The sequence below is a fragment of the Argopecten irradians genome, chromosome 1 (genome assembly GCF_041381155.1).
Source record: "Argopecten irradians isolate NY chromosome 1, Ai_NY, whole genome shotgun sequence".
NCBI lineage: Eukaryota > Metazoa > Mollusca > Bivalvia > Pectinida > Pectinidae > Argopecten > Argopecten irradians.
Window position 1 is genome coordinate 40383331 of NC_091134.1, and position 12651 is coordinate 40395981.

The 12651-nt window shown below is 35.2% G+C and overlaps 1 protein-coding gene across 1 annotated transcript in view; it reads left to right on the forward strand.

Moving 5' to 3' along the window:
- LOC138327732 (protein still life, isoform SIF type 1-like) overlaps nt 1–12651 on the forward strand; it is a 193201-nt gene that overhangs the window by 103157 nt on the left and 77393 nt on the right. The window contains 1 exon segment of the mRNA XM_069274064.1: nt 9892–10073. Coding sequence (XP_069130165.1) covers nt 9892–10073 — 182 coding nt within the window.

Consider the following 12651-nt stretch of genomic DNA (forward strand, 5'->3'; position numbering starts at 1 on the left):
AGGCGATGACGGGCACACGTTTATTGTGATTTAATGATCGACTCCGTCTGCCCTGTATAGGTATGTCAGAAAAATGCCCCTGGTGGCTGTTCTGGACCACAGCCTTATTTTACAGAGATAAAACAAACAGTAGTGATACTACCACATAATCCTCGCATATTTTAAGGTGTGACGATAGACACGTATCGTCTGTAGAGTCGCACAGTTTACGAGAGTTACATATCATATTTATATTCTAGTGTGCCAATAGCGCTGTTGTTTTACACGTGGAGTGATTAATTTCTATGCCATTAATATAAGAGGGGAGTGGGGGCATACATTGAACCAAATTATTCTTGCAATGACTTAATTTCGCTTTTTTATGTTTACTGAAACTTTTTCACAGTGATTTTATTTTGCGATTTATGCCTATATATGGTTCTACTTTATCTTTACTTGTTGCGGCTACTCATTTTCGCAATTTCGTAATGCTAACAATGCAAAATTTGATTGCACACTAAAATAAATGATAACTAAGAGAATTGTGTAGAAGCTACAATTTTGGAATATCTCAACCATTTACTTAAGGGGATTGTTAATGTTAGCTTGTAAAACAATTTGAAAAATGTCAAGATGTAACTTGATGTTTTCATTCAAAATGTCAGATCCAGAGAGAAAATAGTATGATAGCAAGAAATGATATTAAGCATTATACCATGTATACTTAGTGGTACAATTGTGTACATAAAATAGTCAGATTGCTATTGTTCATTCTTTAATGAGTTTGAAAACATTTAATAGAGAGAGATTCACATCCAAATATCCAATTCTACGCAAACAAATAAAGGTCTTGGCTTCAGATGTAAGGTGGGTGTTGATTTATTTGTTAGATTCATATGCAGGTAGTAAATGTTTTTATTCTTTATGAATATTAATGATTCTGATCATAGTTTTCAGTAAAACATGTTAAAAGTACACCTTTAAGTTGTTCTCAACATCATAATAAGTAACCCTGATGATGGTGACAAAAGGGCGATTCAAAGTAAAGAAATGGACGTATATATTTGTCTTCCTATTTTCAGTACTTTCTGTCTTTATCAAACATATAAGAATATTTTGCAAACTCAGGAGTTTTAGAAGTCTCATGACTAATATAATAAGATATGATGTCATATGATGTTATGAGTTCAAATCCTACATGGGGCATTTACCAGGTACAGAAAGCATGAGGTCGGTGATATTTCTACAGGTACTCTGGTTTTCCAGCACTTCCTAAACATGGCATGTCTTTAATGACCCTGGATGTTAGTAGGATGTTTAACCAAACAAAACAAACCAAAATCAGAGTTTCAGAGTGTAATCTGTTCCTCATTGGTTATAGGGATTGTACATTACCTGTCCTATATGGTCTACACCCCTCAATCACCCTCCACTATATTTAGATATCATATACATCATCTGTTGATTTTTTTTCTTGCCAAACTCAATAACAGCATTATGTCTTTTACCTGGGATGTTTTTATCCTGGATTCCTTTTGTTTCTTGTGTTTGATTGATTATGTCACTGACCTTACCTTGTGTCCAGAGAAAACTCATAAATAACAACTGGACATCAAGGTCAAGGTTAAAACTTTCGGATGACTATCATGTTTAATATATATATGACCAGAAAGGACATATTTTGTTGATCTGTATACCAAGCAATACTCTTGAGGATGTTGCTATATTTTTATGTAACATTTTAGTATTAAGTTTAAGTAATTTCTGGATTCTAGAACTGTTGTTTTTTTTATTTTACATCCCATCATCTGCTTAAATTTATGGTCATCTAAGAGCATGCCAGCTTAATTAAAGACTTCATTGGTGCATGGAGAAAAATTGAGAACTCCAAGAGAATAATCCAAATGCAGATCAGTCGATGTCACACAAGTATAATGTACCTCTCGATTTAAACTTCAATCCAAAGGTGGAAAGCCTGAGTAAAAGGAAACAACACTTCCACTTTACCTATACCGTATTTGTCTATTTAGTGCTCATCCTATAAGCACCCCCCCCCCCCCCAGTCCCCACTTCTGCTAATTACAGTGAATATTGTATTTATCGTCAGATCCTGCAGGCTCCCTTTCTTTGCAGTTCTTAATGTAAATCAAACCAAAATATTTTTGAAACGTATGTTCCTTAAAACAAATAAAACACATCTATAACGTTGACCCTAAAATTTACTTTAGATCAGGGGAGGTAATCTAATAATCTAATGAGTTATCAGTAAAAATTATCTACCAGTAAATTATATTTGAAAACTTTGGTACCTTTAAATGAATTATATATTAAAATTCTGTATTATACCCTGCTAGGAATTAACCTGTTTTTACACTGATGGTATGCTAAGTATTTTCTTTTGAAATCTGAAGATGTTTATTAAATACTTATCACCTGTCAGAAAAAGAAGCAGCTAGCTTAATGTAGACTCACTTTATCAGATAATCAGTACCAGTTACCAAGTACTTGTAGTAGTATGGTCAGGTTGATCGCAAAATGGCTGCTACACAAACAGTCGTAAAAATATGAGTTTGAATGTTCACAGAAAAAAATACTATCAAATCAACTGACTATGCAAGTGTTTTTTATTTGTATTAACAGGTATGTGTTGATTGACAATAAATGAATGTTTGTAGTACATAAATTGTTCAGGACAAGCTAACAAGGCTCGACCAGTGGATGCTGGAATGGACATTAATTGCCTTGGTGTACTGGACATGGTCAACTTAAAAGCTGACTGATGGCTATGTAAACATTTTACTGGAAAAGTTTTTATTGATGACTTGTTTGACTCCTGAGAGAGGATGTCCAGATCTCTATTTATCTCTCTAGAACTCCTGAAGAATCTCTGTAACTATATCTCTGAATCTCTCTATGGGTTCATGCCACATCTGATCCCAAAGTGTTGCCGATTTTAAAGTGTTCCTTAATGCTGTTTTTATCATGTAAGATTAATGTTGTAATTCTCCAGGCTCCAGAGTAGTACCAGAGTTTTAAAAAAAGGTTCCTTATGTACTAAGAGAAGTGTACTTGAATGTTTCAGCAAAAATATTTATTTCAATTAAGATCTACGTTTTTGTCCTATGGCTGGTACTTCTGTAAGGTACATTTGATCACGAGTTCATGCAATACCTCTAATGATTTTACACCGAAGCTTTTTATAGAAAAAACAAAAATAAAGATAAAATCAGAAAATGTTCTGTGATTACAAGTTGTTGTTTTGCAATGAGTTGATAATGTTTTGAATCTTAGAGATATTCCACAAAGGTATTTAAAGCATGAAAAGTGTAATATAATGATAAAGACATTTGTATATTATGTTTCAGAATTCTGTTGTTGAGTTATACAGGTATCTTGGTTTGGTTCATTTGTAATACCAGTTACCGTCATTTAAGAATGTGATTGGTTAATTTTGATAAAAATGATTGGTTATTTTTGATAAAAATAACTTAAAACAGTAAGTACCCAGACAAAAGCCACCAACCAACCAGTTGCACCAACACATGAAGTACTTTTGATCATGAGAGTCTCAAACTCTTATCTTGAGATGGAGTTTTAGAATATGTCAAACACCCGAAACCAATTTGCCACCATACAATCTAGAGGTAGAGAGCTAGTTGTAGAATGTCAGACACCTTAACCACTTAGCCACCTTGACCTAGAAATGGAGACCTAGTTGTAGACTGTCAGACACCTTAACCACTTAGCCACCATGACCTAGAGGTAGAGAGCTAGTTGTAGAATGTCAGACACCTTAACCACTTAGCCACCTTGACCTAGAAATGGAGAGCTAGTTGTAGAATGTCAGACACCTTAACCACTTAGCCACAATGACCTAGAGGTAGAGAGCTAGTTGTAGAATGTCAGACACCTTAACCACTTAGCCACCTTGACCTAGGAATGGTGAGCTAGTTGTAGAATGTCAGATACCTTAACCACTTAGCCACCTTGACCTAGAGATGGAGAACCATTAGTAGAATACCATTTTGACCATTAACACACTGTGACCCCATGCATAGTGGAGACTTAATTCGCACTCCCAAATAATTAAAGGCATCTTTGATATTAGGTGTCCATAATTCTCAAAATAGCAGGGTCATAAGAGCTATCTATGAAAGAATTTGATGTCAATTGTCTGAACTGATTAAGTTGAAGTTGGTACCAGCTGACAGTTAAGTTATTACCTTGTTTTATCATATCTATAGCCTACCTATAATTCTCGTTTCTCTTTAGAATGCTGACAGGATGGCCGAGATCTTCAAAAGAAAGCACAGTGACACTAATTAGAATAGATTGGACTTCCAGAAAAGAATAAAAAAAAAGCAAGGCTGAGATATTTATACTCCATCATTCTACCCCCACATAAGCGTTTATTTTTAGCTAACATTTGATAATCCATGGAGATGCCGATCCCAGAACATGGTCACATTCACTGTTGATCAAACCTCTCCATCTCAATCGCTCAGCCATTGATTTCTGTGCATGTCACATGATAACTAGATTTTTCATCCCCAGTGCAGATATTGCGATGAATGCAGGTCCCTTTCTGAAATTGTATTTGTTTCCTTGCCGTAGGCATTTTGGTTTTACAATTGCACAAAGTGCATTGTTCTTTTCCATGGTTAAATTGCATGTTTTGTAGCGTTCTACATGCCTAGGACTTCTACTTGGTGAAAGACCAATCTGATTTATGAATGAATGCTAGGTTATATGTGATATTCATTTCACTGATCTACTAGATCTCAATTGAGACAAAGTCTTAGTTAACATATTGCAAATACCTTTTGTCTGGCATATTGTCCATGGTCCTTTAGCTGTGCTATGTATAACAATGCTGGAATGAAATTTAAGTATTCCCTGTTCGGTCAAATGAATGACCTTGAATTAACTGTAATCAAAGTCAAAGATGATATGAACAATTCTGATTCCAGTAAGTCTTTACAGAGATTTGAAATCAGATGTGTACTGATTGATCTAAAATTTCTTTATGTATAAATATATGTTCAGTAAATAGTCGATTTGGAATCGAATTATCTTCCAATTCCAACATTTAGAACAGAATATTCCTATATGTCACCTGGTTAGGCTATTAAGAACTAATTTGAGGGGAGATTTTACACCTCTTGTGACATTACCTATTTACTTATGATAAACTTTAACAAGTAACCTTATCATAATTCAAGTTTATCATTCCATTGTTAAAGGATCATTGTCCCAGGTAAAAATTAGCATTGAACCTGTAGGGCTAGCTGTTATTGCCAATGGTCGACCTATGACCTGTAGAGGAACATTATTGTTGATATCCTGACCTGTAAATAGAGGGGCGGGCCCTGTTGATTACAGAGCACATGTATAACAGGAGTAGACCTAAGTGGGATAAAGTTGTCACTGTCAGCCATGAGGAGATCTGACATGGATCACACTTACAGTAAGGGCTGTTAACCCTCCTATAGATAAGGTGTATTCCCACTGCTCCAATAATAGACTTCCTACATCGGGATTGGCACAGAGAGGACAATGTTTTCATTCATTATTTCCTTCATATGGGCTATTTCGGCATGGGTGGGGTGCATTAGCATGTATATAAACATCCATAAGCATTAATAGATTACCCCTTTTTATCTTATTTTTAATACCATATCTTTTAATTGGTATAAAAAGTTTCACTGATAACACCTTCAACAGTTCTAAAAGCCTGGTAGCCTAATGCTTGACTTCTTGCTGATAAAAAAGAGACTCAGCATGCCTTTTATTAACTTGATGTATTTCTAGCAAAACACTAGGAATGAAACAGCATTTGGATTTCCTGTTGATTAACTTTTTTTTTTATTTTCCAACTGATCACATGTAAACCTAATGTTTCCATGTAAAAAGAAATATTTTTTATAACTTTCTGTCTGTACTTGCCATGGTGATCAGAAGACAACATCTATGTATTATATAGTCTGGACTGACTGATGTGGATCACCATCAATGTAGATTAGACGATATCACAGAATAAAGTGTCACTGAATCAAAGAATGAATTGTTCTGAATCAGACATAATTAAAATCAGCTTTCATCTTCCTTTTCCCCTTGGGTACTTTAGGATGATATATGTGGTGCTTTGGACTGATAACCTCTTTGAGATCTATCAATTCTGTGTACAGTGTATTGTCTATAGGCCTACTGAGGTAAGTTGCTGCAGACTTTAATGGTGGACATTTTCTACCATTGAAAGTGTTTCACTTGATCGAAGGGATGGATTTAAATCTAAATCAGGTTATCTTTTTTTGCCTTAAGACTTAAGTGATTATCTACATATATATATATGTATATAGTCTGGGGTAGAGCACATGTGATTGACTTGATCTAGAACACATGTACTTGGTCACATATATGTATGTATATAGTCTGGGGTAGAGCACATGTGACTGACTTGATCTAGAACACATGTACTTGGTCACATATATATATGTATATAGTCTGGGGTAGAGCACATGTGACTGACTTGATCTAGAACACATGTACTTGGTCACATATATGTATGTATATAGTCTGGGGTAGAGCACATGTGACGTGACTGACTTGATCTAGAACACATGTACTTGGTCAATTGTTTTGGTTAGTGTCCTAGCAGACAATTACAACTATTCTGGTACAACATGTCAATGAATCAAGGGAAGACAATGTATTTAAGAGATACAAGTATAGTATGTCAGTGTTCCTATACTTACTTCCTCTTCAAGATGACAACCTTCAGCAAAGAATTAAGTTTTTTTTGGAAAATGGCTGACTCAAATGTACTGCAAATATAGATTATTAGTGTGTGATCATAATCAAAGTGATAATTACTATTTCTTTGGGATTTACAGTCTACTAGCAATGTTTTAGTATCATGCATATGTTTATTGTCTAGCTAAGAGAATTTATTTCAACTTCACTCAAACAAATAAGTATTTTGGCTTACCCGTATTTTTAAGAAGATTACACATCGTTCACAATCTCCACATCACTACACAGAGATCTTTTTTATTTAGTTAGGATTTTGTAATCAAATGGTCAGAGACCAGAAAAATTACATAAAACTGCCATTAATGATACCAGAGAGACTTAACTAACCCAGAATTGTTACCGGGGATAATGTTAGGCTTCGAATTCTAGGATTATCAAAAATGACAAAGGTTGGCGAAACTTCAGGTCTGCAATAATCTTCCCTATAAATAAATTCTTCTAAAGGCTTGAACTATATAATTACCTGGAAAAATTGCTTAATAATCTAAAAATTAAAATTGGTGTTCAACTTTAAAGGTTTCTCAATTTTGAGAGGATTTTATGATGAAAATCTTGTCCTGTTTTTACTTGAAAGGATTTCTCTAATTTTAACAGGAGTCTTGATCAAAAACAATTTTATCAATTTTACAGTTAACAGAAAAGTTCATGTGAGATTATAGTTTGATTACGTCCAAAGTCAAACTAATACTTTATGAGTATGAATTAAGCCATATATCTTCATTGGATGAAGGCTTTGACCTTCCCTAAGGGACAAAATGGCATTGATCGTTTCCTAAAAATTGCAAATAAGTGCAGAAATATACATGTCTTCATGCACAAATGTCAAGGTTCTCCCTATGGAGATGATACATTGACTTTGAACACCTTAAAAGGTTTCGCCTAATGCTGATGGAGTATTTCATCCTATAAAAGGATCGCGGCAAATGTCACCAAATCAAAAAAACAGAATTGGCAAAAATAGAAATTACAGAACTATTTGTAGGATCTAATGGAATCTTATAGATTATTTAACCGTTTTGGGTGTCACTGATTGGGGGATATTGGATAGGTGATTGGAATATATGTTTTTCAGCATGGCATCAGGGTGTGGTAACAATTTATAACTGGTGATCTGTACACATGGAGTGATTGCTGTGTAGACATGTTTATTGACTATCACCAGCTGTCAATCAAATTATCCTGGTACACTGCAAGTGATTTGAGCATTTTGCATTGTATGCAATGACATTTGCAACAACATTAAATAGGTACATGTGTGTTCTCAAGCACGATGATGCATGTACAATTGTCACATGGTTGTTTAAAACTGAAGACTATAAATCTCCAGAAGCTATGACTGACATATAGTTCTGGTACTGATCATGTGATGGATTCCATCAAGTCTATCCAGAGTTCATTCAGAGGTCCGAACTTTGAGTACAGCGCCTTCTCCATGTCTTTTGCTCTCAAATTGCATATTAATGATCACTGTAAGCCCTAGGAGGCTGTATGACAAGGTGTAGATCACCTAATTACACTGACTCTACTTACCTTTTTTCTGTAAAACAGCTAAAGAACTGTTTGAGTGACATGTCTATATATGTACTTCCTGTGCTCCGGGTACAGTTATGGAGTGGTAATGTGTCTGACATTCTGCTTTTATCATCTCCTCAACTTAGTATTAAAACTTCAAATCTCAAATTAGTACTTGCTTTTTTGGTTGGTGGAATTTTTTATCCCAGGTATTCAGGCTATTCCACTGCCATAAACCCTGACAAGTCCTTATGGAGAATAATAGGATGCAGTGAAGTCTTCAAATCCTAATGTATTGTAGAAAGTTAAAAGTTATAGATAGGAATGGAGCCATTCTACCAGATCATAAAATGTTTGGTAATGTTTTGTTGATGAATGGACACCTACAATACGGGTAATACTGAATGCCTTCAGAGATATTGTATTTTTATTTGATATGTATAGATACTTACCCACATTGGCTGAATGTTTCATTGTTTCAGTTTGTGTTCATAACCAGCTGCACCTAAATTACCCAGGGTTTTATAGATATTATAGTCTATATTGTTTATGTGACAGACGGACAGGGCAAACAGTACAATTGTCCCTCGATCTGTCGACACATTTGATATCGCATGGAATGAATGCTTATAAAAATGCTACATCGACCGATAGCTTGATGCCTGCTTACACCTGTAAAAAGCATAAACCAAAACAGAAGTTAGACAGAAATTTGTAAAGGTGGCTGTGCATGTTTTTTACTTGACTTGGCTATGTAGATGATGGTATTGAATTGTGAAACCTGCTGCAGTTTTAATCAGCCCAGAACAACGGCCAATATTGATTTGTGAATTCATGTTTGTAATGCAATGTCAAATCTATAAGATTTATTGTGACAATTCTATGGTATCATTCATATTGGTGCATACATGCATGCATACTGAAATAAAGGACAAAAAACCGAACATTGACATCCAGTTTGAGTGCAGAACATAGCTGCAAAAAACTGTACATTTATAGCTGAAGTGAAAATATACGAAAACTTAGACTGAATATAAAAGTACACTTTATACGTACATATTCAGTAACAGTTCTGGCTGCTGGGTTGATTGCCAGCAACCAGATAGCTCAGTCAGTGCATAGTGTTGGGAGGTTCCAAGTTCAAACTCAGTCTGCATAGTTCCTGTAGATTAAAGGCAAAATGAAGGTAAACTCATCTTGAATGGCATTTTGTGAAGTTAATTCTCCTGGGACTCCATCTCTCTTTTTCTTTCCTAATCTCTATAAGCACCTCTTCAATCGACAGTATTCATTGTTTACATTGGATGGCAGACACAACACAGTTGCTTCAAATATTGAGACCACCACAAATGCTGTTAAGTACATCATCACCAAATGATATCCTGATAAGAAACCCTCCAATTGTTACTGTTTTCTGTGCTATATTGGACCTAATACGGTATTTCTATTTGAAGGCAATGGAGAACTTTTTATTTGAGAATAAAGACATGAATATCCTGCTCCGGCTATCCAATATGTATTGACTCCCTAGACTTGTATAGTACACAAAATCTTTAGTATTGATCAGGTTACATGTGTATTTTGCAGGCTCTGGGCGGAGATATTCCGGGTACACGGAGATGGGGAAGGCATGCGATGGAAGCGGGTATCCGAGGACGTGGTGCCGATTAATATCTCCTGTGTAGAGGACAATCCGGACACTGTGTTCCAGGTGACTGCCTACAACCGACACGTGGAGAAGATCTTTGATGTCAAGATTGTACAGCCAGGTAAGTGTTACCTGCGACAGGTGAATGGTTTACCTGTAATTTATACTGATTAGAGTTACGTATGTGTAGGTAATGATGCCTGGCATTGTCCAGGGAAATCACCTGTGCTTAGTATTTATTTTACCTGTAACTGCTTATCCGGTCCACCTGCCTGTTGACAAAGTCTTAAAATTGCATGTAACACAATACCACAGTTCGCATGTTACACACATTTCCACTTAACTCTACGAAATGATTACCTATAAGTTTCTTTTTAATTTAACCAAACAAAGCCTACAGCTATTTAAACTGCATGCAAGCATAATTTTCTCATTTCAATCCTCACTTCCTATATTACTAATTATGACAGTATTGTCCTAGAGAAATAGTTTGCTTTTGAAAAAAAAATTTTGCCTCATGTTCTCTGGAGCGTTGAGACATGAGATTGCCTTGTGTATAGTTAAATAGATTATACAAATCAAGGTTATTTTAACATTGAGGTGATGAATAGTGGTAATCCAAGCTGGCCGAAAACTCTTCCCGGTGTAATAAAACACATTTCCGAACTGGTATTATTTAAACAGACTTTTCATACAACCAGTCAGTTTTAACGATTTTATTTCAAATTTTTAAATTATCCCTCAGAGAGTGTTGAAGTGTTTGTTACCGTTATCAGCAAATAAGTGCTACGACTATCGGACACAATTTACGGAGGGAAATACCGATCAATACAGATATATACAGGTATTCGCTGATCATGGTTAATGAAGATGTTGACCAGTTTTACGTCTGCTAGTTGTTACCTGTGCGGAGGAGAACTATGCCAAGGACGGACCATTGCGTGTAAGGTAGTTATTATATGTGGACCATCAATATTATTACCACACGTTAGTCGATTTAGTCAGCTGTATTTAAATGTGTGACATTTCTGTTAAAACTGATGAAAGTTTTGGTGGTAACTGAACGGCTCGAGCAGCCATGTTACATCATGGGTTATAACCTTACAATTGTATCTCAATATTTTGAGTGTTATAGATAAATCTACTTCATATCACTTACTTCTATGATATTTCTTTCAATAATTCTATATCGTCAGTACTGCATGAAGTACTCTTCAATGAGTTTTAAAAGTTAATTAATACATTTTTTCAATCAATCCTTTTTGCCGATTTGCTTTATAAAGTTGTTCAAATAGCCTATATAAAGCAGCTAGACCCTGGTTTTCGCTACGACGATGTAAATGTTTAATACATAGCAGTTTGTTACGATGACGATGTATGTCGTCATTTGTCCTTGGTAAAGGTGATAATGGTCCATATTTCTTTGACCTTCAAATGGATGTTCCTGTCGGCCGCCACCGAGGACGGGGTAGCCTGGGTATACATCTCAATTCTATCTCTACGATCTCACCTCTAACACTGACGCTGTGTCAGGTTTTCATGTTTTTATGATGATAATTTAAATAGCTGCATAGAAAATTTGTTGCTATGTGAGAATTGGAGACCCGAGATGGAGGTTTATGGTTCCATAGGTACATGGTCCTCCTAATGGGTCACCGTGTTCAGGCTAGATGTTTCTGATAGTTCAAAGGATTCCATGGAAAATTAGGTGAGTTCTTATGTTTTTTCAGTGTTAATGAACACAATTTACTTTTTAAAAGATTATATATATAACTCAAGTTGAAAAATGTGGCTCATTTGTTAGGAGGGGTCGCAGTGGCTGAGTGTTTGTTCAAAATCCATATAGGACAGTTTTCAAGTAGGTACAGCATGGGCTATAGTAGTCAATTTTTAGTTCACCATCATCAGATGCTGGGCTATTCAAATCTGTCCTTCTGACCATCCTTGGAATTGTAGGTTGTATCAATAGCTCTGATATAAATATTGACATGTAATCTTCAAGGGAAATTAGCTACAGTAAACAAACTTTCTCTGCTGCTTAATTTCACGATTTCCATTTCAAAACAAGTTCGCGAAGATCAACATTTGCAGATTTTAAAAAATGACCTGAAATTCCTATCAGTATCATATACAATGATGTAGACATTAGTTCGCAGAGATAAACTTTCGCGAATTTATTTTGATCTTAAAATTCATGAAAGTAAATCTCACACGAAAGTGGATAGCACCTTTAGGTCAGTGAGTCTTGTTTTCTGTGTCAAGCCTTCGATATAATTCATGGCCGAGAATTAAGTCATCTCTATAGCTTTAATCATCAGAACATATAAGCATGCAGATATATTCTGTATGAATAACAAAATCTTTATGTGTAGATTTTGGATGAATGATAATGAAGTTGATAGCCTGATACATTCAATATCATGCCCAACCTCATCAATATTTCTGGAAACTTCTAATTATTCTCTATCATGTAAATCCAATGCATGCCAAATGTTCTTCACTATCTAAAATGGTCTGTCTAGTACTTTATATCTGAAGATAATCTTCTCTTATCCTTTTTTCCATATCTGCCTCAGATTTCTCAAAGACGCTCCTTATTTTTGATATTGGTTTACATTAATGTAATGTTTTGTCTGTATCAGATCAATTATTATCAAATTTATACCATTTGTGGATTGCTTTTGATTTGTATTTTGATT